This window comes from Rhodnius prolixus, unplaced genomic scaffold (genome assembly GCF_049639745.1).
Source record: "Rhodnius prolixus isolate KJV_2025 unplaced genomic scaffold, Rpr scaffold_7, whole genome shotgun sequence".
NCBI classification, from domain to species: Eukaryota; Metazoa; Arthropoda; class Insecta; order Hemiptera; family Reduviidae; genus Rhodnius; species Rhodnius prolixus.
In genome coordinates, this window is record NW_027411582.1 from 20,103,105 (window position 1) to 20,130,316 (window position 27,212).

Consider the following 27,212-nt stretch of genomic DNA (forward strand, 5'->3'; position numbering starts at 1 on the left):
TAGAGTTGCACCCTTTATAGCTCCCTCAGTATACAACACAGTATTGGTATGAAATTTCGTTCCCTTATACACTACATTTTCCTCAGTTATATGCTATAGTTATCTTGCGAATCGATCCATAAGTTCAGAAGATATTGAGTGTTAAAATTTTTTTGGGTCATGGTTTGCTGTAGAGTTGCACTCCTTATAGCTCCCTCAGTATAAAACACAGTATTGGTATGAAATTTCGTTCCCTTATACACTACATTTTCCTTAGTTATATGCTATAGTTATCTTGTGAATCGATCCATAAGTTCAGAAGATATTGAGTGTTGAAATGTTTTCGGTTCATGGTTTCCTGTAGAGTTGCACCCTTTATAGCTCCCTCAGTATACAACACAGTATTGGTATGAAATTTCGTTCCCTTATACACTACATTTTCCTCAGTTATATGCTATAGTTATCTTGCGAATCGATCCATAAGTTCAGAAGATATTGAGTGTTAAAATTTTTTTGGGTCATGGTTTGCTGTAGAGTTGCACCCCTTATAGCTCCCTCAGTATACAACACAGTATTGGTATGAAATTTCGTTCCCTTATACACTACATTTTCCTCAGTTATATGCTATAGTTATCTTGCGAATCGATCCATAAGTTCAGAAGATATTGAGTGTTAAAATTTTTTTGGGTCATGGTTTGCTGTAGAGTTGCACCCCTTATAGCTCCCTCAGTATACAACAGAATATTGGTATGAAATTTCGTTCTCTTATACACTACATTTTCCTCAGTTATATGCTATAGTTATCTTGTGAATCGATCTATAAGTTGAGAAGATATTGAGTGTTGAAATTTTTTTGCGTCATGGTTTCCTGTAGAGTTGCACCCCTTATAGCACCCTCAGTATACAACAGAATATTGGTATGAAATTTCGTTCCCTTATACACTACATTTTCCTCAGTTATATGCTATAGTTATCTTGTGAATCGATCTATAAGTTGAGAAGATATTGAGTGTTGAAATTTTTTTGCGTCATGGTTTCCTGTAGAGTTGCACCCCTTATAGCACCCTCAGTATACAACAGAATATTGGTATGAAATTTCGTTCCCTTATACACTACATTTTCCTCAGTTATATGCTATAGTTATCTTGTGAATCGATCCATAAGTTGAAAAGATATTGAGTGTTGAAATTTTTTTGGGTCATGGTTTGCTGTAGAGTTGCACCCCTTATAGCTCCCTCAGTATACAACAGAATATTGGTATGAAATTTCGTTCTCTTATACACTACATTTTCCTCAGTTATATGCTATAGTTATCTTGCGAATCGATCCATAAGTTCAGAAGATATTGAGTGTTAAAATTTTTTTGGGTCATGGTTTGCTGTAGAGTTGCACCCCCTATAACTCCCTTAGTATACAATAATTTCCATATTTCTTCTGTATGTAAAAAACTCCATATTTAATTATTGTATACAACTGTATGCAGATTGTAAATTACAAAATAAATTAAAAAAAAAATATTTTAAAAAAATACAATATAAATTTATAATCAATTTTGTTACTTACAAATAATCACCATCACAGAATTTGGACGTTGCCTGAAAAAATAAAAAATGGCTTTTATTAGTAATAAGAAATAGGTCCCAATTACATATTAAAGGAAAAAGTGATTTATACTTTTATTTAGGTTTAACTTCCTATAACATAACCGATATAATTGCTCTTTGACTTTAAAGATGTGTCAAAGGTTAAATCAGAAACTTAAAGCTGATCGCAACTAAGTAAATAAGTCAATTAAATTATGTTAGGTGTGTAAGGTGTAAAAAAAATTGCATTATATACAACTTATGATCAAGATTAACATTGAATTTTGAATTTTTATATTAATTTTATTCGATTTTATTTCTATTCTATTCAAACCTTGTTAGGAATGCTGCACAGATGATCTGAATACAGGTTTAAGACACATTCACAGTAAAAAATAGAACTCTCAATATAATAAAGAAATAAAAATAGACCTGTTTAAAAATTAATATATTTTTTTGTTTATTTATTTTGCAACTGTATCTAGTACAATAGGCAAAAGTGATGAGTGATAAGGGATGTCACAAATACACATGCACGCATATACGAGTATATATCCATACATACACATGCACATCTATGAGCGCCAAGGGCGTGATTGGAGTGAACGACGACCATCCAGTGATGGAAGCCGTTAGTTCCGCCAAGTTGGCAAGCTTACACAGTTACCATCCTAGGGGAGATCGGCGTTATATGTTGAGATGATCGCTTTGGCCACCACCGCTTCAGTCTGTGCTGTGGATTTGAAGGAAGTGCTTGTAGTAGACATGTTGTGGATAAAAGAGGGTTGTAATGACTGTGTAGATTTGATTGGAGTTTTGTGTAAACGAGATTGGGCTATTTCAGAAACGAAGAAAAATTAATATAAAATCATTAATATTGATAATCACCAGAAGAAGTGGCTAGTCCATTTTCTCTGGACTACGAAACCCTAACTTTTTGCAGATCAGAATTTTGTAAAATCAGTAAATATCGTTTTTAGCGTTTCACAAGAGATTAGTTAATCATGCACCTGGTCTGTTGGATGACCTTATTGTTTGTAAGAATTAAAAAAACTACTTTAAAAGGATTACGAGTGCCCTTAATGTCTAATATAAAGCAGGTTAAATGTTTTAAAGTGAATTATTTTAGCATTAGATGCCCCATGAAAATAGTTATTACAGTCCTATGTTGGCCATATAGTAGAGTACATCTAGTGGGTTGGTAAGTAATAAAGTTAGGTAATGTGAGTTATAAATGAGAAAATGGAAAAACAGAGTGAAATAGGTGAAAGAGAGAGCAAGAAATAAAAGAGGAAAACTCGTGTTCTCTTCCCAAGGGGATGTTAAAAATAGAACAGCAGTGCCACATTGATAAAAGATGCACACAAAATAGTTGAATCTATTTTTGTTTATTCTAGCTTAAGTTAATGAAATTTTTAATTATTAACTCACAAGATGGTGCGTTCAATTATTTAAATCAATTGAGTTTAAAACAAAATACTGGATAAATCTAATCTGATAAAATGCAAACCAATTTTTTTAAAAAAACACTGCCATTTCCTATTTTTTATTCCAAAACCTACAACACAATAAAATGCCACAGTAAACTGTGATAAAATATTCGTAAGTAAGACCTCAATGGCCTTTAAGATTCTACTCAACTCCTAGCCTCAACTAAACCTTTTAGCACCATCTATAAACTTACTTCAAGACTCTTCAGCATGTTTTCCTTTCAAAACTTTCCACAACACATGCCACGGATTAGTCTAACCTATTTTACAGCCTAGTTAATGAAAATGAAAGAGGTTATTCCATAGAACTGAGTTCAACTTAAAAGAAAATTAAATACCAATTAAATCTATAATAATCTCTCTTCTTTTACATCTTCAGTCCTTTGTCTAGTAATGTTGTATTGATTCATATTTAAAAAACAAAAATCAATATTCTTAATTAATTATTACATTATCACAATTATTTTTATTGTATTTATTGTCACTAATATTACTTTACTTGAACTAGTACATCAATAAATATAAATATATTTTTTAGCCATGTAAAATTTACAATAACCAGTATATATTTTAATTAAATAAATAATTTATTACAATATATAACAACTCCCAATTTATTTAACGAATCTCCAGTTGGAAGTTGATAATAACAAATTACTCATTCGTTAGCTGCGATTCATTATGAATAATTCTTTTGTTTTTATCTGAATAATTAATAATTAAACAAGCCTTGAAAAAAAGCTGAATAAATGCTGAGTGAGAAGAGTTGGGACTATCAATGGAGTTCTTTCACTGAGAAACAATAAATATGGCTTACCATATTTGATATAAGATAGGCCAGAAAAGTTCCAGATGATGTTTTAATAGTTCTTTCAAAGTATTTATCCGCTTTTGGCAGTTTGAAAGTGAGGAATTCAAATGTAAGGAACGCCATGAGGAGGTTGAACTACAAGAGACGGTAAGGACTAATAATTGTAAAAATCCAGCTGTGGACTATCTGCGGCCACAACATGGTGAACTTACTTCTTCTGCTCCACATCAAAACCTATTTTGGATTTCCGTTTTCTTTTCTTAAAATCATACAAATCTAACCAATTTTCTTTTTCTTTTAAGCATAAATAAGATAAAACCAATAAATTTAACAAGATTTGAATAGATATTTTCATACAGAATTTTTATTGCAATTAGGTTTGTTAATTTATCAAATACCAACGGGGGAAAAACTAGTAAAAGAAATTTAAACTATATTTTTCGATGAAATAATTAAATTTGAATAATTGACCAATCATAATACAGAGATAGAGGTGTAAAATATGGGCGTATGGACTGACCAATCAGAAGCTGATATTCCATGGCGATCGTGACCACGCCCATATCTACGCCCTTTCTTATGGATTGCAATGGCTGCTAGTTGAAATTGCAAGCTTTTTAGCACACCAATAGTTTTTAAATTAAAAAATAAATTATAGAAATTCTTTTATAGTTTTTTACCTATTATCATTTCTCTTTTGTATTCTTTGTAGATTTCCCACTTGAGCTAGAGCAATAGTGGTTTCAGAATTGTCATTATCATCTTCTTATAATTTGGAATTATTTGAATAATTTCTTACCATCTATCTTTATTTAGAGATCTTCAGAGTATATTATTTCTATCTACAGTAGAAACCATTATTTCCTATTGTAATTATTGGGTCGGAAACTAAGTGATTGCGGAATTTAAATAAGAAGGAAAATTCAAAATTTTTACATAAAAATATAACTGTATTCAATTAGGCATTTTTCATTTTTGTCGATGACCTTTTGCCATCTTTCAGGCAGTGTCATAATTCCATGTTCATAGAACGACTGATTTTTGCCAGCAAAAAACGAATTAATTGTGATTTTACATCATCAGCGCCATTAAAAATTTTATGAGGAGATCTGCATGGAACGAAATAAATGGTAATCTGAAGGCGCAAGGTTAGGGCTATATGGTGGATGTGACAACGCATCCCAACCAAGTTCCAATAATTATTGGTGAGTGACCAAAGATGTGTGGGACTTAGCGTTATCGTTATCATGCTGGAAAACAACACCCTTACGGTTTGCCAATTCTGGCCGCTTTTCTTGAACTGCATCGCTCAGTTTGGCGAGTTGTTAAACGTAGACGCTTGAATTAATCGTTTGGTTTCTTGGTAAAAGTTCAAAGCGCATAATTCCTTTATAATCCCAACAAACTGACAGCATAATCTTTTTTTTGTTGAATCTCAGCTTTTGGTGACGTCTGGGCTGGTTCATTTTGCATCATGCACGATCTTTTCCGATTAACCTTGTTGTAAACTAATCACTTTTCGAATGCCAGTGATCAGCCGTTTCAGAAATGGATCAATTTCGTTGCGTTTCAGAAGCGAATCGCAGACGCTAATGCGTTGCGTCAAATGAATTTCCTTAAGCTTATGAGGGATCCATAAATCGTGTTTCTTGACGTAGCCAAGTGGGTTTAATTTTTTTTTTTTTAATGCATGTATGCGATACATTGAGCTTCTCTGCAATCTCACGAGTTGTGCTATGACGATCTGAATCGATAATTGCCTTGATGTGGGTGTCATCTTCTTCAACTGGACAGCCAGATTTTTGCGTATTTTTCAATGAAAAATCACCATAACGAAATTTGGCAAACCAATTTTGACACTACCTTTCTTTCAAGGCTTCAAGCCCATATACGGCACATAACTTCTTTTGTGCTTGCGATGCGTTCTGGCCTTTTCGGAAACAATATAATAAAATTTGTCTGAAATGCGCGTCTTGTTCTTCCATTTTTAAATTGGATAAAAAGGAAACTAAATGACTTATCGATAAAAATTTTTTTACTAAATTAAAGGCGAAAGTCTTAACAACAAGAAAACAATCCAGCTTAGATGCTTTGATCACGTAAACAAAGCAAAAGAATGTGCTAAAACCATCTATTGACAAAATCCGCAATGACTTAGTTGCCAACCCAATATATTCTTCGTGACTTGCATTACCGATATACAATAATTTGATTGTGAAATTCAGTCTTATCCGTTTTAATTTGTCATCTGATATTAAATTGATCACTCCGTTCTTCAATTTTTTTGTTACATGTCATCAATATTTCTTAGTTTCCGCCCTATTGGTTAAATAATATGCATCTTTCAATCAATACAGAGCTTTCTTTGCTCACTGGAATAACACATCTGGGTTATTACAATAAAACAAAATCAAACTGTGATTTTTCTTTATTAATTAAAGACACTGCAGTTATACTTAGTAACGAATAAATCCCTAACTCAATCATAAAGTTATAATAGTTAATTATATTTTTCATTTGCAAGAAATGAAAAAAAATTCAAGATACCGCTTTGAATTCTCTGCAGAATCTTAACATCGTAATGGAAAACAATAGATTACAAGTGACAGCTTTAACGGGGCAAAATAGCCGTAATCTATTCCAAGATTAAGTTGTCCTATCCCAGCTGGCAAACAGCAACATCAGGAAACTTATCTTAGGCGGGAAAAAAAAGGTTATCTGAAGAAATCCTTTATCCTAGCTGAAGGATACAAAGTATTACAATCTTATCACCGCTTCGTTGTCTTTCCTTGCTGAAGAATCTTTGAATTTAGAAATCTGGACGTGCTTAGTGATTTCTGTTCAATTTTAACTTCGGTTTGGAACAATCTCTTATAATAGAAACGTACCAATTCTTCTAAATTTTAACATCCAAATTAATATCTCAGCTGCTAATTCCGATTCTGAATCTGTTGCAATCAAAAGATTTCTAGGTTCAAATTCGTTTAAGGGATGATCTTCTATATTATTTATAACAATTGTAAAAAGCTAAATATTTACCACTAAATAACTTTAAAACTCAAAATTTCGCTATCTAATGAAACAGAGTACCATAAATAATAATGCTACTCCACCATATCATTTTCGTAACAAATAAATGGATGCTTTAATGAATGTACAAACTTGTTCAGTTTACTTGTAGTTCCGAAGTACGAACTTTAGTATATTAATTCAAATCAGTACTAAGTCGTAGAGACGGTTACTTGCTTTGAAGGTTAAACTGTAGTATTGAATACATAACTTCAATGAACTTTAGCTCAGAATATATTACAACAAGATCTTTCTTCTCTAGATATTCATTTCTAAAAATATTTTCGTTTCACCAAACTCCATAGTACTCAGTTTTGGAAAACTCATTTTAAATTGTGAGACGATGATATCACGTTGTTTCTTTTTTTAAAAAAATTAAAACTCAAGGACTTCGAAAGCACGTAATTGGTCAGCGTTTAAAGATTAAATGAAGTGGAGAGTCACTAAAAAAATCTCGCTATATGTTTCCAGATTGAATCATCCACCATTTTAAAAATCTATTTCTTTCTAACATAAATCCGAACTAGTCTTTAGTGAAACCATATAGTAATTGTTAAAGTGACAATCGGTTTACAGTCTATGGATTTTATTCTTGTTTTATTATTAAGTTGACGCTAGAATAATTTAGGATTATTTCTTGGTATTTTACAACCATTAATCAGCTGCACTGAACAATCTCTAATAATAATTACAAAATATAATAGCATACTCCTGGGCTAAGAGCTTCCTCAGCTCTCTGTTCCGCTAGTCAACACCTTTGCCAGCGGTTCTCATTCTACTCTATACCCTCTCATCGAAGCGGAGACCTCGCTTTCTTCTTTCTTGGTGGTGAGTTCCATCGCCTGACCTTCTTCGGCCATCAGAGATAAAAAACATCCCCCCGCTAATTTCCATCCAATTGCAGCTTTTCCTTTACCAATCTTGCTGTGACTGTTTCCTTTACCTCCATTTCCTTTCTTTATCCAGCCTATTCTTCCTTTCATACGGCACCTCCGCTGTTTCTACTGCCTTTGCTTTAGCATCCATTGTCTAATGGTGGCCTACATTTCTGTTCCATGAGTCAAAAAATATCCCTTTTTTCACATTGGAGATTGTTCTGTTTCAGAGAACTGTGTAAAGCATTCTCAGTCTGGACATATCCTCCTTAGCACATCCTCCTTTCTTAACTTAGTGTGTTTAAAGGTACCAAAACTTCCTGCAATTCTGGCCATCCAGATCCAAATAACTCTGCTCATTCTGCAGACAACCATGGTTGTTGACAGTAACCCCGTTTTCTATAAGTTTATTTTCACCACACATTTATTCTAATGATGATTCAACCTTCTCATCGTGCAATTTCTGAGCTAAAACAACCTGATGAACAGTCCTCTTTCTTAGCAACTTGCTCGGCCAATCCAAAACCTCCTTATTCCAGGAATATTTTGAACTTTGATAGATGCAACTTCCTTATTTTGCTCGAACAGACGCGGTAAACTGATTCCTTGCTTTACCTGGTATCAACTGTGCACATAACTTGGTTCACATACCATAAACGTATATATTTGAATGTACAGGTTATGTTTATAGGTAAAATACATAAAGATTCTTAAGTCTACTTACATAAAAAGGCTATCAACTCAAAGTCTCTGCCTGTTGGAGACCAGGATTGTTGCCTTCAATTATCACTACGAAATTCATAACCTATTTGGACATATATGGGCTAAAAGTGTAAGATTTAGCCAAATACGTGCTATATTAGCAGTTCCACATCAATAATGTTCCAATACTTAATTTTTAGTTTATAATGCGAAGAAGTAAATTATAAAACATTATATTTCTGTATGTTAAATTAATATATATTAATATAAGAATAATTTCGAGTCAAAGTATTGTATCTATAGAATTATGTAAACGGTTGCATGTGGCTAACGTTGGGAGGGCTACAAATATCGGCTAGGGAATAATAACTGAATGTAATGGACCTACATCGTAAGCACTCACATGAGATTATTGGCAAGAATCAATATTCCCCAAAAAAGTACTTTCATTAACCCAAAACATTTCAGTGAAAAGATATTTTATAAAAAAGAACATCTTCTAAATAATCTCTCTTTTAAGAAAAATGTTCTGTGATTTTTGTTGAGCATAATATTCTTCCAACTTTTTGTAAAGTTTTAGTTATTGGTTATGACTGACAATTTAATTCCATTGGAGGCTACGGAGCGGCATCAGGAATGACCAAAATTATTTACAAGTCTTTAGTCTTCTAATTTAGAAGCTCTCAAAATGGAGCTACTTTAAGGAAAACACTGAAACTATAGTAACTCGACTGTGGGCTAGCAGCCAACATAAACTTGCTATTCAGAATCAATTCTATATAACGTTAAAGGTAAATGTAATTGATGCATTTCAAGGTAAAAGCAAATTAAGAACAAATAAATAGTTGAATGAAAATCTCATTCTGCCATCATTGTTTGTCCCAATTGATAATATTTTTTAATATTAACGCAGAAGTTCTAAATGTTAATAATATATACATATTTGCAGGTTATTGACATTACAGTGAAAGGTTTTAGACAAAGATTACTTTACTGCAAATCACCTTCATTATGAGCAACTTTATTAACCTTCTTTTCTCATTGGAACCTTGAGTTAGTAAGTTTAAGATAAAAATCTTAAACTTTTCAATGGCCAAAGTTATGAGTAAACATTATGACAATAGAACTTACATGCGTAAGCCAGCTAACAATGATCCTCTAACAAGAGTGGTGAGCAAGGATGCAGATGTCCGATGAGACGAAGTGAACTAGGGAGGCCAGCTGGAACTCCTATCGTACGCCAAGTGATAGAGTCCGTGTCAGTTATTCAACAAAACAGTTAGGAACTTTCCATCTATCACTGTAACTTCATTTCACTTAAAGCACGTTACTGACCAGAATGTATATTATTCTACCCAGTTTGTAATTTAATTTTGAACTGTAAACTCAATTGATTTTCAAGCAACATTACTTAGAAAATTCCAAAAAGATCACTAGATAGCTTCTATTTCATTAACAGATTTCCGAAACTACCTTCAACCTTAGCATTTTACATGAATTTTTAACTATTCTCGATGGGAATTCAAGATTATTTATAAATTAAAAAAAAAAAACCTGTTTTCTCCACTTCGTCATTGGCTTTAATAATGGATAACCTCCGCGAATCGCCACACTCAATTACAAAGCTTCCTGCTGCTATATTGCTAAAGCTGGTAAGGAGATGGCTTTGACAGTGCGTAACGTGATATTGAGGGATATTTTGGTAACTAACAAATGGATCGTTTGGCGCCGATTAAAGCTGCCTTAAAACCCTGAATCGGCTTCACTACTAACTGGAGCTATTAAAAGGATTGTCACCGCTAATTACAATATTATTACAATAAACAAAAAACAAGCAATTTCTTCCATCAGAGCTTAATTAGGCAGTATTATTTTTCTTCTTTCAATATTGCACGTATATTATTTTCTACAATTTAATTAAGTAATATCACTCATTATCAAAAAGGTAAATTAAAAAGTTTTTAATGGTTGGCTAGGGCCAAAAAATAACAATAGAAAACCTGTGAATCGATTCTTGAAACATCGAACGAAAGCAATTATCTGTTTATAGGTTTAAAAACATTCAATTAATTTATCAGTAATAAATTGTTTCTGTGATCGATAATTTGTCAACAATCATTTTTAATGTCTATCTATGTTATTAAGTGAAAATTAAATTACATTAAAAACGAACGCTCTGATAAGAACACATTGAGTAATTCTACACATTCAAAATGATTGGCTTTCTTCAATCCAATTTCTGGAGTTAATGCTTCATAATCTAAGAGAGCCAATGTTGACTCTTTAGAGAAATGACTGATTACACTAAACTTGGAAGTTCAACTATTGCCTGCGAGTTTGTGGTTTGACATTGTTTTCCTAAGACTTTAAGCGAAGCGATGGGGGGTATTGCCTCCCCCCCCCAAAAGGTAATCAGTCGACTGCTACCATCAATCACCTCCTTGTCCCTTAACCATCAACAACAACATCACCGTGTTCAGCCATTATCTATAACAGCTTTACTCCCTCTATTCCACGCAATTTTGGTATTGTCTTTTTCTTATAAAGGAAATACCACTCTCTTCAGGTAATTTACTTTTTTCATTTCTCGTTTTTATTTAAATCGTACTTTAGAAATCAGCGAAGTTTCAGAAGTAAAATTAATAGTAGTTATAAAGTAAAGTAATGCCTATTTTTTCAGGCGGGCTTTGCGTCCAACTATCACAAATTAGGTGTCGTGGATGGTGGCCTAACATACTTAACTATAATTTTCTCAAATTAAACATTAAATGAAATCCAAGGCCTGGACCGGGAATCGAACCCAGTCCCAACAATACATAAATATTAACTTTGCAGGCCTCGCCTCTAACCGCTCGGCTACCGTGGCGCCTTCAATAGTAGTTATCATTGTAAACAATGTAAATGATTTTTGTTTACTTTTGCTCCGACAAATTTTGCTATTTAGTGTGAACATTATAATTGCAGTAAACTGTACTAAAAAAAAAATGGTCCAACAAAATGCAAAGTTCCTTTTTTGCCCGAAATAATGAAAAAATAACCATCTTTATGCTTAGACCAGCTTAAGGATTTTGACCTGGTTAGAACGTAAAGTCCTTGATTTCCTAGTTTTCAATAATCTCTGTTCACCGCTTTCTTTTTTTCGCTCCATTTCTCATAATTTAGGCTTTTTTAAATTCATTTGTGAGCCGTGTATCTCTGCTGGAAGACAAAGAAGAGGAAGGCCTATGAAAGGTTGGATCGCGCAGATAACGGAGGTAATGATAGCGCGAGGTCTATGCGAAAGCGACGCTCAGGATAGGGAAGGATGGATGCTTGGCGCAAGGAACCCTGGTTAGGGAAATACCTTGGAAGAAGAAGAAGAATAATTTTATTTGTTTTATCTTTATTTTTGTGGTGGAATAAGCAAATACTTGTGTTAAATGTCCAGAAGTCCATCTTAAAAATTAAATAAAAATAATGTTTAACAAAATTTCTAGGTCTTTAGAGTGTACACCACTGGAGACTTTATCTCATAAAGAAGACCTCGCAGCTTATTAAAATAACTCATTCACAGATTGAAATCGGTAGCCAACCTACCTTCCGCAGCAGCATTAAAAGGAAAAAAAAAAATCCTTAACCATGTGACTTTCAGAACAAAAACCCCCCTGTCAATCTCTTATCATCCTGATTCCTTCCAATCCACTATCTCCTCAAACCCAGTAGAGTATAAGGCGACAGCTTTCAAGGGGGAGCCAAACCTCGCGTGTATTGATCGTACCAAACCACCACCCGTCCTCTTACCGACCGTCACCCCACAAACGACCTCGCCACCATACCGGGGAAACTGGGTTAGACGATGTACAAACGAGCGCCCAGCTTTATGAACCACTTTGTAGTTTGCGTTTGTACGGAATTTGACCTTCCCACAAACTCAACGTGAGCGCCTTCCTCCTCCTCCACACCCCAAAAAAACAAGGGCACCTCCTGTTTGTAGCGCACACTAGGTGCTTAGTGCGTATGAGGCACCGAATTAGGCGGGGACTACAAATGCTCACAATTGACTTTGTTTTAATGAGTTCAATGAATCATCATTATAAATGTATTTAATAAAATACTAATTTCGAAAATTAATTGTAATTTATTGCTAGTTTACTCATTTGTTTTATTTATTGTCGAAATAAATTTCAATTATAGACTAGTTCTTATTTCTTTCAAAGTACACCTTTATATATCTTGAAGAGCCAAAGGTAAAGAAAGACTGACTGGCAAATTAAGACAGATTAGGGCAAAACTAAACATAAACTTTTGTTTATGAAATTATTTTGACTCCGATCTCTTCCTATAAACTGTCAAGTGACAATTTTTCCTTTTTTGAAATAGTCGTACTACTTATTTCACAAACCATTTATTACTAAGAAAAATCTATTTTCTTTTTACCAAAATTCGATGCAACTGTTTAACATAGTTTAGAGCAAAGGATTCGTTTTTCTAATTAAAGCTTTGAAAAAAAAAAATGAACTTTTTCTGCTTTGAATAGAACAAAATAAAACAAAAAATTATACTCACTTTGCCTGCCAGTATGACGACAGCCAGTGTTCCTGCTAAATATCGCATAGTCCTAACATGGTAATCATATTGGTGGGACGAGGCTTTGCAGAAGGACGTGCGACTGTCTAGAGGGCCGGCCCTTTGTCGTCTGACCGCTGGCGGCACAAGCTGCTTCGAATGTGCCAAGCTAGGGGGCGGGAAAATGGTGAAGACGCCATCTATGCGCCAAACTAACTAACTAAACTCTATAGTCAACCCTTATCTTTCATATGATTTATAACGCACTACTCCTGCTGTACACTATATCCTTCTTACGGACCCTATCGCCAAAACTGTGTCCAACAAACCTTTAATTTCGATAAAACAGAGTAAATTTCTTCTTTTTTAATCTATCTATTTTGTTATTTCCTTTTTTACCAGGAAATATTACAGATTTCAACGGAAATACCTTACGAGTCTGTTGAATAAGAAAAAATCTGACCACATCAGTGAGAGGGTACTGGTTAGCTCAATGGTTTGAGTACTGTATCCCCACGTGAAGATCTCAAATTTGAATCCAGCTGTCTGCAGTGCACCGAAAAAAGCTCCAGGCGCCAATGTTCTGAGATTTTAAATAATAATATTTAAGAAGACAGAGATATCCTCTATAATCCTAATTTTGATTTCCACAACAATGATAATCTTCACGGATCTCCTCGACTGTATTACGTTCATTCGTGTTAGTCTCACGAATCAGGATACAGAAAGTCGTAATTTTAGCAAACCTGTAACATTATATGGCATTTCTTAGAAAGCAGAGTTAGATATTTTTCATTTCACATTCTACAAGAAAAAAGAAAAAAATATAAAGGAACTTATAAGTTAGTTTTTCTTAAAAACTAGACCTTTTTCTTCAACCGCATTGCGAAAATGAAGGAAAAAGTAGAAATTATCTACTAGTTTGGATAGGAAAAGAGAGTTTTTGGGCAATGACAGCAGCTATTTAGGTCAGTACTAAATGTTATAACTAAGGTAGACCTTTTTCTTCAGCCGCATTGCGAAAATGAAGGAAAAAGTAGAAATTATCTACTATTTTGGGTAGGAAAAGAGAGTTTTTGGGCAATGACAGCAGCTATTTAGGTCAGTACTAAATGTTATAACTAAGGTAGACCTTTTTCTTCAGCCGCATTGCGAAAATGAAGGAAAAAGTAGAAATTATCTACTATTTTGGGTAGGAAAAGAGAGTTTTTGGGCAATGACAGCAGCTATTTAGGGCAGTACTAAATGTTACAACTAAGGTAGACCTTTTTCTTCAACCGCATTGCAAAAATGAAGGAAAAAGTAGAAATTATCTACTATTTTGGGTAGGAAAAGAGAGTTTTTGGGCAATGACAGCAGCTATTTAGGGCAGTACTAAATGTTACAACTAAGGTAGACCTTTTTCTTCAACCGCATTGCGAAAATGAAGGAAAAAGTAGAAATTATCTACTAGTTTGGATAGGAAAAGAGAGTTTTTGGGCAATGACAGCAGCTATTTAGGTCAGTACTAAATGTTATAACTAAGGTAGACCTTTTTCTTCAGCCGCATTGCGAAAATGAAGGAAAAAGTAGAAATTATCTACTAGTTTGGATAGGAAAAGAGAGTTTTTGGGCAATGACAGCAGCTATTTAGGTCAGTACTAAATGTTATAACTAAGGTAGACCTTTTTCTTCAGCCGCATTGCGAAAATGAAGGAAAAAGTAGAAATTATCTACTATTTTGGGTAGGAAAAGAGAGTTTTTGGGCAATGACAGCAGCTATTTAGGTCAGTACTAAATGTTATAACTAAGGTAGACCTTTTTCTTCAGCCGCATTGCGAAAATGAAGGAAAAAGTAGAAATTATCTACTATTTTGGGTAGGAAAAGAGAGTTTTTGGGCAATGACAGCAGCTATTTAGGGCAGTACTAAATGTTACAACTAAGGTAGACCTTTTTCTTCAACCGCATTGCAAAAATGAAGGAAAAAGTAGAAATTATCTACTATTTTGGGTAGGAAAAGAGAGTTTTTGGGCAATGACAGCAGCTATTTAGGGCAGTACTAAATGTTACAACTAAGGTAGACCTTTTTCTTCAACCGCATAGCAAAAATGAAGGAAAAAGTAGAAACTATCTACTAGTTTGGACAGAAAAAGAGACTTTTTGGGTAATGACTTCGGCTATTTAGGTCAGTACTAAATGTTACAACTAAGGTAGACCTTTTTCTTCAACCGCATAGCAAAAATGAAGGAAAAAGTAGAAATTATCTACTATTTTGGGTAGGAAAAGAGAGTTTTTGGGCAATGACAGCAGCTATTTAGGGCAGTACTAAATGTTACAACTAAGGTAGACCTTTTTCTTCAACCGCATTGCAAAAATGAAGGAAAAAGTAGAAACTATCTACTAGTTTGGACAGAAAAAGAAACTTTTTAGTTTATGGCAACAGCTATTTAGGCAGTATAAAATGTTTCAAGTAAGTTAGTTAGTTACAAGTTAAAGAGATGAATATTTTTTTCTCATCCCAAAAAGCGAAAAACGAATGAAAAGTTTGGAACTATCGGTAGATTTTGTCAGGAGTAATCACGTATAGGTCAGTAATAATTGTTACCAATAGCGCAGACCTTTTTTCTTTTCAATCATTGCAAATAACGAAGGTAAAACGTTGCAAATATCAGCTAGTTTTGCCAGAAAAAGGTGTAATCCCAATGCTATTTAAGCCAGATCTAAATGTTGCAAATTGGTTAGAACATTTTCTCTTTACTCATTGCGAAAAACGTAGGAAAACATTGGAACTATTAGTTACTCACGCTAGGAATCTTTGCTTTCTAAGCCGTATCTCGAAATTTTGTTGATAACTTCCTTTGCCTAACTCTTGACCACAAGTTGGTGAATAATAAAAGTAAGAATTACCTCCATCCAGTTCAAGAAAAGTTCTCAATTAACTCTATGGTTTTTTGTTAGACTCAAATTTAGCATGTCCTTGACAATAAAGAAGAAAATAAAAAAAAAACTTTAAAAAATAGACCAAGTAGACCGAAACTTAAGGCAAGAATGGTAAGAATGAAATGGTACCGGCAAAAAGTTGGTATACATTCCCCTAATAAAAATAAATGACTAAATATAAGTTATTTTGTAATTCACAAAGGGTAAGCCAGAGATTTGGTTAGTTCCTCTAAGATTAAAGAATTACTCAAATTTTTTTGTATTCCACAATTTATTTTTCTATTGACAGATGACGTAATTATATAACAGATTTATTTTTTCTTTTAATAAACTTTAAGAAAAGAAATAATGAGCGACAAGAAATATTTTATATATATATTATAATTTAGGGAATATAATTTCCTAATGTATTTACAATTCAAACACAAACTGAGAAATAAGAGAGTGAATTTCTCTAATTATGAAAATAATGTCACGAATATTAAACTGGTTTTTCATAACTTAAGCAAAGGAAAATAACAAAAGAGTAACATTTATTTTTACCAATATAAAATTGACAAAAATATTCTCCAAATGAATCACATTTTAGAGTTTCACAAAAACAAAATAATAACAATCTAAAAATTCCTTCTATAAGTTAAAAATCCACCATAATCACTTCTAGGGCCAAAGCCTCCAAAATTTCTATTATAAAAAGCTTCAGCATTTAATGAAGACTTTCCATCACGGCTTTCAAAGATATTGTAACCAGCACCTGCACCAAGTCTACTTGATCCAGGCATTTTATCATAGTTAAGTCGGCCTGTAAATCCACTATCATGATTCAAATTTAATCCGACTCCAGTTTGGTATTTTGGATCTGCATTAAAGTTTCTTTGATAGTAAGCATTTCCGTCAAGAGTTGCACGATCAGTTTTCAGTAGAGTACCAGTAACATCTGTATGTAATGAGTTCACTCCAGCGTCGTTACTAGCACTTAGAGAAAATGCACCTTGAGGTGATCGCTTAGTTCTTAAGGTTTCCTAAACAAAAGAGAATCATTTAGCTTCTTTAAACATAAAGAAATACGCCACTCATCATTAATAGCAATCAATTGCGACTCCATCAACATGATAATGAAATATACAATAACACCTTTTCACTCAGCAAATTTTTAAATGGTAAATTATTTCAAAGAAAACAAGCCATTAATTATTTAAAAGAAAATGAATAAATACACTGTTAATTCCTTATGTATTTGATTTTTGATTAAACATCCTAAAAATATCTTAAAGTATTAATGAACCCCCTTGTCACAAGTATCTCTAGCAGCCTTCAAATTTCAGATTTTATCCTACGACTTTGAGATTTCTCAGAATGAACTTTTGAGCCTCTACTACAATTGAATCTCATCAAAAAAGGAAAGCTTTATCACTAAAAGCTTGGTAGTGACAACACATTTTATTCTTTTCCACCATATTGCCAATAATGACTTTAATTTCGATTAACAAATGATTAGTAAATTTATTTCAGAAGATTTTGGAGGGCAGGTGTTTCATAATGCTCAATATTATTAATAATTCAATGCTAATTCAAAATTTCAAGATTAAAAAAAAAAATTGAATTGGGATTCCTGATTAATGATATTGATCTATACAGTGAAGTTATGAAAAAATTCATTCTCAAGTTTCTACAAGAGAATGATACACATCAGCCAGAGAGTGAAGTTAAGAATTCATATAAAATGTGAAAAAAATCATGTCATTAAAAAAGAAAAAGTTTATTTAATTTGAAGTAAAGTACTGAAGATGCTTGGTAATAATCGGAACATTTAAAAAGATGAAAGTAAAATAATCGCCTATTTTTTCAGGCGGGGCTTAACCAATTACATATAGTGATCGGGCATTTTAAGATACAAAAAAATAAAGTATCAAATAAGGTACAGATTAAAAGTTCTCTTTGTTAGTAGTAGTTAGGGAAGGTAAAAATATTGCTTTAATTAAAAGATGATAATCATACCAAGACAAGACATTACTTTGTCCTTTTAGATCCTCAATTTATTAATCATATTTAATTCAGTAACAAGAGAAAAAAAAAATGAGAGTTTCACGTGCTTTGCTCCGATAAGGCATAGTATTCATTTTAAATAGTATATACTAATTATGGGATTGTAAAGACAAGATAGCCTTGGAGACCCCAAAAATGATGATCCGATGTGCTAGCTTATCATTTTCATTTATTATATAGATTTTTTTGTAAACATAATAGTTCTTTATAAATACAATAATATATTGTAATTGTTTATTTCTTCAACATTTATTCATTTATTGTATTTATTTGTTCTAAAGGAAAACACCACCTACTAGCTTATTGAAAAAATTTGTTTATGATTATTTTTCCCAGCTTAATATAAAAATTTCATCAATTAGGAAATTTGACAGAACATACAATCACCTTGACTTACCAAGTTGAAGGAAATTTTGTATAGCCCACTCTACTTATGATTTAATAACATATTTAACGCATGCATATTTATGAGTCATATGTCGATTTGAACTTGAACCTTCATTTAGCTTTAGCGTACTAAAATCTTTCAAAAACAAATCCAAATCTAATCAAATATAAACAAAGATTCTGTGAAAATTTTTACAATAAAAAGAAAAGTACACTTCATTTACGTCGAAGAATTTTTTTAAAAATAATAATAATGATACTTCTTAGACATATTTCTTTGTATTATTTAAGAAATTGTAGCCAAAAGTGATCTTAAAAAAATCTTGAGAGCACCGTTTCCTTAGAATCCTCGAAAAATCAAATTTTCCCCATATTTTTATTATTATTTTAAAATAAATGGTTGGAAATGGGGCAGGATAGTAATGAACTTGCTTTTAGTGGAAATGGTCAAGGCAACAATTAATTTTTAATAGAATCTAGCTTTTCTTTATCGGAATTTATTGAAATCTTGTTTTAAAAATTATAACTGAATCGATTTTTTTAATTAATAGTTAAAAAGCAAAAAATCTGAACTAATATTGGTGAAAAAAAAAACGAATTTACCTGAAAATAGGCATCCTCGTCCAAATCAGCGCTTCTTTCCATCAACAAATCTTCTGCAATAATTCCGTTCAACATACCAATCAATACTAAAGCAAACGTTAATTTTGTATAATACATCTTTAAAAATAGTTAAAACACAAAAAATTAAATAAAACTATATAATAAACTGAGAGAGCAAAAAGTTAATTGTGAATGTATACAAATTCTGCTTGGGCATTACCATTTATATTGCTAGAAGTTGTGATTCCCAGATTCTTAAATGTATACCATTTTTCCTTGAAATTGAATTTACTAATTAAAAAAAAACCTGGGATTCATTTTAAAAGTATATGAGGAAAGAATCGAGGCAAGTAAAAAACATTGAACTATGCCGTCTGAAATAGATTTCTTTGCTTTTTTTCAACAGTTTATCGCTAGATTATTAATAGTGTAACAGATAATGATTTCTGATAAACTAGTGGTGTGAAGAAACAATTTTTTTTTTTTTGCGTTTATTTCAGTTTTTATTATTGTTATTAAATTGTGTACTTAACATTCACACTTTTTCCTGTCTGTTATTAACTTAGTTCTGAGTAATTTTATGGTTAATATTATTTCTTTAACAACTTGAAACTATAATGTCTAAATTAATATCGAATGTGAAGACGATTTGGATGGATATTGAAACATTTAATCCAAAACTAGCAAATGTTCTAGATCTTGGGTTTGAATCCAGTTGCTGGTCCTTGGATTTTCTCTCTTCCTCATAGCTTCTTACAGCACACTGCCCGGTGATGGACAGTGTTGTCTGTAAACAAGAGAACACTGTCCGGAGGCTGGCAGTACACAAAAAAAGATTTGGGCAACAATGGCCTCAGCACAGTCCTCAGTTGTTGTCTCTTTTAGTTTTACTTTTTCATCAGTCTTTACAATTCAAAGGTGCCTCCTCAGACTCAGATACAGAGAGCAGTTGATAACCTCCAGGCTAACCTGGCTTGCGAGCCAGAGGAGGCACCTTTGAAGGCATAGTACATGCTTCACAAGTTGAGTAAAGTGCATTATTTGATAAATTAAGGAATAAGTTAGATCCTTTACATGTAAGATATTGATCACTTAAATATGTGGCAGGAGGTTTCCATTTTTTTTTGGTAATTAAACGCAACTCTCCCAAAATTACCAAATAATTATTAAACCTTCTTGTAACAGATGTAAAATTAATTTTTAGCCATTTTGTGTATGCTTGAGAACATCTAAAGCTCTTAACATTTGATTTTTCTTAGAAAAATCAGTCGGAAAACGACTTATTTCCCGATATTAAGAAAAATACTAGCTTTACTGCCTTGGCAATATTTTCAGTAGAAAAAGGATGAAAAAATACCTAAAAATTACCTATCGCGTGCTCTTCTTTCTCTTTGATAACAAGTTAAAAAATTGAAATATGATTAATAAATACCAGATTTTGAAATGGCCTAGCACCTTTAATTTTGAAGATATCGAATTGCGGTTTCCGGTTTCTTTCATAACTTTTTTATACTCTTTAAAAGTGTGTATATGAAAGTTAGGGGGTCATCTGCAAACCCCTAATTTTGGACGAGCGACTGCCGCGTACGCGATCAAGAATCTAAAATCAAGTCAAATATTCTGAAACTAGAGGTAACGGGCAACAAATTTTTCCTCTACAATTTTTTGCTCAGATTAACCATTTAAGCATGAAATGCATTTGAGCCGTCTTAAAATGAACACCCTGTATATAAAATTCAACTTTTCTGCCTGAAGGTAGTTTAAATAAAATCCAATACTTAAGACTGAAGTTTTTTATTTTTTTTATTTTTATGATTTAAGGCGCGTCAACATCTAAGGTTATTGGCGCCCGGAGCTTTTTTCAGTGCACTGCCGGCCTCCGGACAGTGTTCTCTCGTTACAGACAACACTGTCCATCACCGGACAGTGAGCTGTAAGAAGCTCCTAGGAAGAGAAAATCTAAGGGTCAGCTGCTGGATTCGAACCCGGGACCTCCGCGTGGGAGTCCAGTATGCTAACCTCATAGCTAATCCCTTCCCTTCTTAAGACTGAAGTTAAAAATAAAAAAAGACCAGTAAAACCTGGTATAATGATAACACAAAATTGGAAAACGTATCTTAAAAGGAAGTAATAGAAAATAACGAATCGGGTAATGTTCTAAGTGCCTCTGGTATTTTATTATATAAAAATACAAAGACGGTACTTTTATTTTCCAAATTTAAGAAGAACTATAGCTAGTCTGTTTGGATCCCTTAGTCTGCAATACTTCTCGATGTCCAAATTTAAAGAAACAGTAAATTCTTTGCCACTGATATTTTATTTTTGTAATTCTGGACAAGATTTTAACTTTCAGCATGTATCGCAAGGAATCTAAAACACCAAGAATTATAGTTCCATAAGCATTCTTGGAAAATATATTCCATTATCTTGATGAGGATTAAATGAATGCTACTGATTTGAAATAGTTTCATGATAAAGAGCTCCATAAAGACAAGTAAAGAACAAAAAGTATTTTTCGTAACTTACCGAGAGTAATTCAACTAGTTCTGATTATTTTCTTGCATTCAAAATAAAAAAAAGAATGGGAAAAAAAAACTTAATTTACTTTTTGTTTTTTTATTTCCTTGCAAACAATTATAGATATACACAAACGCATAACATTTATATTTTTTTCAAAAAAAAAAGAAGGTTTTTCTTTCAATTTCCCTGACTAACAACAAAACAAGGAATTATTTATTATTCTTATTTTTTTTAATATTTATTTTGTATTTAAATTTTAAAATAAACTATTTTGTTTTTAAAATATTCGGCAATTAAAAGCTATTTATTTACAAAGATAAAGAAAATATAAAATAAAACAGTTGTTTTTATTTTACTTTTATTTTGTAAACAAATTATTTTCAAATAGAATTTTACAAAAAATAATAATAATAACAAATAATATTTTAAATATATATATATTTATATATAGGTATATTTAAATATTTATATAAATTTGAAAGTAAACGAATTTTAATATTATTTTGTATTATTAAAGTGAATATACTATTTTAATTTAATTTTTTTTTTGTTTAATACTGAACAATTATCCATATTTGTATTTTTCCCCTTTATCAATTGTTTATTACTTAACAGAGATTATCACATGCATAATTGAAGAGTTCATCAAAATAGTTCATAAATTATAAAAATCTTTCTACTAAAAAATAATAATTATAATTAATGAATTTTAAAAAGTAAAAATAAATTAAACATAATGAAGGAATGCACACAAATCTACAATATCTATTAATTAAAAAAAAAAAAAATCAAGTTTATTTTTAATTATTTTATTAAGAGCTAATTTGTTCGCTTATTTTTTCTTTATTTTTTTTTTTTTCAAAAAAGTGAAAATGGTCCATGTTTCTCCAAATCAAGAATGTACACTTACAACATTCCTTTATTTTTATTTATTTTTTTTAATACAATACCATCTACATTAAAGACATACTTTTTTATATTATATATTTATATAAATTTTTTATATCTAAAAATCCTTCCTTGAACTTGAATTAAAAAAAAAAAAATCCACCAAAATACTATTTTTTAAAAAATTAATTTCTCTAAAAAAATCAGGAATGGCCTTAGAAAAAACGTTTTTTGAATGAGCGTTTTGTATTATTATATTTGTTTTTAACAGTAAGTCAATTAAAATTAATTAAATAATTAATTAACTAAATCAATCAAATCTAAATCAAGTCAACTATTGTAAAGAATTCAAAGAAGAGAAATAAAACGACTTTTGGTGGCAACCTTTTAATTTTTATAAGTTTCTAACGTGGTTCACAACACATTTCAAGTATAAAAGTTTTTTTTGGGGGGGTTTAATGTGTACATATTTAATTTTTTTTGTTCATAAAATCCCTATTTTATTATTTTATTTAGTGTAAATTATGTTTTAATCATACTTTCACTGCTCTCTGATTGCTGAAAAAAGAAGACTGTACAGAATTTGGTAAAAAATAATCATGATACTGATACTATTAAAGCTACCAGAATGAAATGAAAACTAAATAGCTTTTTGGAGCTATTATTTTTAAATAGCTTTTATTTTTGGAACCACTTTTAAATTTTATCCAAACATACAAGTTTCATTTTTTTTTTTTTTTCTGCTTACTCATAAAATAATTACTAAATATTCCAAAAGATGATCTTCCAGTGTGAGACCTTGATCTCAGGCTTTTATCGACGCTTTTGCATTCATTATTTATTCACCTTTAAAATAGAGATATTATGGACATTTTGCATTTTTTGTACACATTAATTTTTTTACTTTTTCAATTTGTATATTTATATATAACACTCTACAGTATACACGATTACTACAATCAAGATAAACATTATAATTTTTTTTTTTTTTAACTTTATATTTATTTATTTTTTTTTTTGTAGAAAAATTCCATTTTAAACGAAAAATAAAAGCTCGTAATAAATACATATTTTCTCGCTAAAAGTACAGAAAAGTATAAAAAGTTGTTTTGTATATTTTTTTTTAAATTTAATCTTTAAAACGTACAGTATCAAAGAACAAAGTCTCTTTCGCAAGTAGAATGAAACGCACTCGCTAAAAGTTTAAGAATAAATTTTTTAACGAAACAAAAAAATTAATTCATAAAAAGCAACAATAGAAATAATAATGTAGAAAGATTTTCAACTTTCTCATTTTTTATAATAATAAAAAGAAAATGAAAAAAAATATTCCACGTACACTGTTACTAAATTTTCATAAATACAATATAAATGCACAATGTAAGCCTAATTTGTTTATAACAGTAATTAGTTTATAAAGGTTTTTTTTTGTTTTTTTTTATAAAAGTCCTGTTAAATTTATATATATATATATATTTTTTTTTTAATTTCATGGCATTAAGCCTGAAGTGTTCTTTTTAATAATTTCATACCAGTGAGCAAGTTTGTTTATGTTTGGTATTGTTTGTTATTAATACTTTACCATATTTTATAATGTTTGGGCACACTAGGTTCTTCATTGATTTCTTTATACATTCAATGATGATTTTTAAAGAAGGGGAGCAGGCAGATTTATTGGATTTTTGCTTTCTATTTTATTCTATTATTTAATTTCATGTACAATAATTTTATTAAAACACTAATAACAGATGAAGCGAATGAAATACACTAGCTAGCATGATATTTCACTTCCTTTTTTTTTAGACTTATCTTTAAAAATTGTTGGAGTTTGTAATTCAAGTGAATATTAGTACATATTCTTTTTTATTTACGGCAGCTTTTATTTGTATGTACTTACTGAGAGGACATTGCTGACATTAAACTAAATGCAAAAAGCAGAAACTGGGAAAATAATAACTTTTAATAGGTATATAGTTTGCAAATCATAACTCAAGAGTTTTCTCAATTTTGTTGTAACTTTTATTACAATTGTTAGTTTTTATTATTTGTTTTGGTAGAGCAAGTGGCTACATTCACTAATCTTAAATCACACAACAGCTTTAATTTAGTGAGAGAGTTGGCTGACTAGTTAGCCAATCTTGATGGCAATCTTCTTCTTCGGTTTTTTTCTCCTTCAAAGTGCGGAACTCTTGGTCAGACGCAATATTTCGCAGTGCTGTTTCTAGCTCTTTCTAACAAAAACACTAAGTAGAATTTCCTCAGTCTATAATGATCCGTAAGGAGGTCTGCAGTGCAAATGAGCGACAGCACTGGACGAGTAATTCTTCGAAGAAAACAAAAAAAAGTTATTCGAAGAACTACCTGAATACTTACTTCTGACCTTGGGGTTTCCAACCCTTTTTTGGGCCGCAACCTATTGTGTACCCATACGATTTTGCTTTTTAGCAAAAGGATTTGATCATAGAGCAAGCTCTAAACAGCATTACGCCTACGATCCCATTTCACCAGACAGAATTTGTTTTAGTAACAAATGAATGAATAAATAAGCTTTAAATTTACACCTACAAAAAAAAAAATTCTAAAACTACTTAGTTGAGCACAAAATACCAGACAATTTTTGTAAAATAATCCTCGCCTAAAGAAAGAAAGAAAATAAATAAATACCTGAATAGGCCCACTTTTAAACAAATTAATTACAAATAGGTTGGTTGTTAGGGTGAAACGAAATTTAATCAAAGATGTTCAGAACAAAACCTGATCATTCTGAACCTTCTTATAAATTACCAACAGCAGTTCATTTACATTGTAAATATAAACAATAAAAATGATGACGTATTATACTTTATTTGAATAGTGTTTACTTCAATCACTTCACCCAATATTAATGCTTAGGTTCTTCATCAAGAACCATTTTAGGAAATGATATGGAATATATTGCTTATTTTAAACCTGGTACATTAGTTATTACTTACATAATCATCTTCAGCATTTTTCTTTTTTTTACTTTTCAATTATTTAAATTCTTAGTTTATTAATATTAATATTTTATTATTATTATTATTCTTACGGCCATGCTCAAACGTTTGACTACTTTAAATGGTTCTTAGCATTTAAGCAAGGAACTTATTAAACATATTTCACCTAAACTGCTAACATTGTGATGTCTTTTTACTTCTCTTAAGAAAAAGGAGAATTTTAAACAAAGCAACTGATAATTTTTATCATCGAAGTATTTAGATAATTGAGATCAAACCTAATTAACTTTAAAAAAAATCTTTTGAATTAATAGATTCTGAATTCTTGAATATTTCAATTTTTTTTTTTTTTCAGTATTTGTAAATTCATAATCTTATAGAACATACATATTTTTGGCAAGTAGACATATTTACTAATTATTATTAACTGGAGTAGATTTCGACCTCAGGATTGGAATTTTAGCGACAATTTACACAGAAAGGAATGAAATAACCTTCACATTTTTTAAAATTTAAGCCACCCGCTTCCATTCTGTATCAAATTAATATTTTCATGGGTATAAATTTTTATTTTTTGGGGGGAACACTGTATATTATTAAAATACAATGTGCCTCACAAAATGTTAACGCAAAAGTCTTTTTTTTTTGTTATTTTCACTTTAAAAAAAAAAAGAGCCGCGCGAACAATCGCGTCTCGAACTAATTAGATTTTCACTATTTTATTTGTTAAACGGTTTCGAATCGATCGTTTTTTTTGTATTTTTTTTTTTTTGAAATTTATATTTCTTTTTTTTTTGTAATTTTCATTTTTTAATTATTTTGGCGGTGGCAGTTGATATTAGTTGAAGATCTAGCTGGCAGCTGTTAAAATCTTGCCGGTGGAGCTTCCCCCATCGGCTCTACCCTTCCCTATAACCTGCAAAAAACAAGGTTACTATTATTATTACTTTAATAACAAATATGCATGCAATATAGCGTAATAGACCCAATATGTTCTTAGCTAGATCGATCAAGAATCATAATGAATTTTCAAGTATAACCATAAATTATCCAATGCATAGGCCTTCCGAAAAATTAGTTTTTTTTATCAAAACTGTTAACTTTTTCTTAAGGAATTTCTTTGAACTGAGGAACTTTGAAATCGTCCAAATTTCTCTTTTATAATTCACTTTGATTTTCTATTTATTTTATTATTTTTCTTTATTTTATGTTATTTTAGCACCTCTCTTCCATTCGTAAAAATCGGTCATTTAAGAATGTTCCTCATCTATTTCTCATCTGTAAATTACATTTTCGTGACCAATCTGGGAGGCACACATCAATTATTGGCAGTGATAAAATAGTACAATCAAATGTGTAGTTAAGATCAAGGCCGAACCGTATGCTTATCAATGGCGTGTTATTTACATAGTATGATTAATACTGAAGGCCTTTTCCTAATATTCAGATTACTAAATTAGTTAGTTTTTATGAGATCCAAAAATTCCATAACAAATATGATGTATTATAATTATCGGCATGAGACAAAAAGTAAACAAATAAATGTTTTTCTCATAAATGCAACTAATAAAGACTTACTACTGAAACGACCTTAGAGATCAGAGCACTAAGATATTTATTTGAAACTATATTAAAAAATAAATTATTTGTGCGAACTAAAGTTTCATCATTAATCCACTTTTTTCCCCTTTAATTTGTCAATAAAATGGCCATAACCTTAAATTAGCTGAGTAAGTGACAATTGTTTTTTATCAAAAGAAAATTAGTGCTAATGTCTTATAGTTTGTGATATAAAATGCAACCAACGCTATTTACAACT

General features: G+C 31.2%; 3 protein-coding genes across 8 annotated transcripts in view; all 3 read right to left on the bottom strand.

Annotated features, from left to right (window-relative positions):
• The window catches only part of LOC141447142 (uncharacterized), a 188,989-nt gene extending 175,763 nt beyond the window's left edge, over positions 1-13,226 (bottom strand). The window contains exons 1-2 of one of the 3 annotated variants that reach the window (XM_074114378.1): positions 13,055-13,226; positions 1,543-1,574 (exon numbers count right to left, since the gene is read on the bottom strand). In XM_074114378.1, the coding sequence (XP_073970479.1) occupies positions 1,543-1,574; positions 13,055-13,102 (80 nt within the window). In that variant the 5' untranslated portion in view covers positions 13,103-13,226. The remainder of the gene's footprint in view (positions 1-1,542; positions 1,575-13,054) is intronic. The other 2 variants (XM_074114379.1, XM_074114380.1) reach the window with 2 other exon arrangements.
• Positions 13,227-16,490: 3,264 nt separating this feature from the next.
• LOC141447158 (uncharacterized) lies at positions 16,491-19,371 on the bottom strand. Of its 2 annotated transcripts, XM_074114415.1 has the most exons (3): positions 19,231-19,371; positions 19,011-19,096; positions 16,491-16,996 (listed from the first exon to the last, which is right to left on the bottom strand). In XM_074114415.1, the coding sequence occupies exons 2-3, from the start codon at positions 19,083-19,085 to the stop codon at positions 16,592-16,594; spliced, it is 480 nt and encodes a 159-aa protein (XP_073970516.1). In that variant the 5' UTR covers positions 19,086-19,096; positions 19,231-19,371; the 3' UTR covers positions 16,491-16,591. The 2 variants fall into 2 exon arrangements, with proteins under 2 accessions (XP_073970516.1, XP_073970515.1); XM_074114414.1 differs by lacking the exon at positions 19,231-19,371 and having other exon boundaries at positions 19,011-19,218.
• Positions 19,372-23,138: 3,767 nt separating this feature from the next.
• Positions 23,139-27,212, bottom strand: part of LOC141447157 (transmembrane ascorbate-dependent reductase CYB561-like) — a 246,981-nt gene continuing 242,907 nt past the window's right edge. For all 3 annotated transcript variants that reach the window (XM_074114411.1, XM_074114410.1, XM_074114413.1), the window contains exon 6: positions 23,139-26,309. Coding sequence is in view for 1 of the 3 variants with exons in the window: in XM_074114410.1 (XP_073970511.1) it covers positions 26,303-26,309 (7 nt within the window). In the remaining 2 variants the exon portion in view is untranslated. The remainder of the gene's footprint in view (positions 26,310-27,212) is intronic.

Excerpts from the sequence above, each read along its gene's own strand:
- LOC141447158 (XM_074114414.1), bottom strand. The coding sequence starts at position 19,127 with ATGTATTATACAAAATTAACGTTTGCTTTAGTATTGATTGGTATGTTG. Across the intron at positions 16,997-19,010 it reads ACGAGGATGCCTATTTTCAG|GAAACCTTAAGAACTAAGCG; the intron begins GTAAATTCGTTT and ends TCTTTTGTTTAG.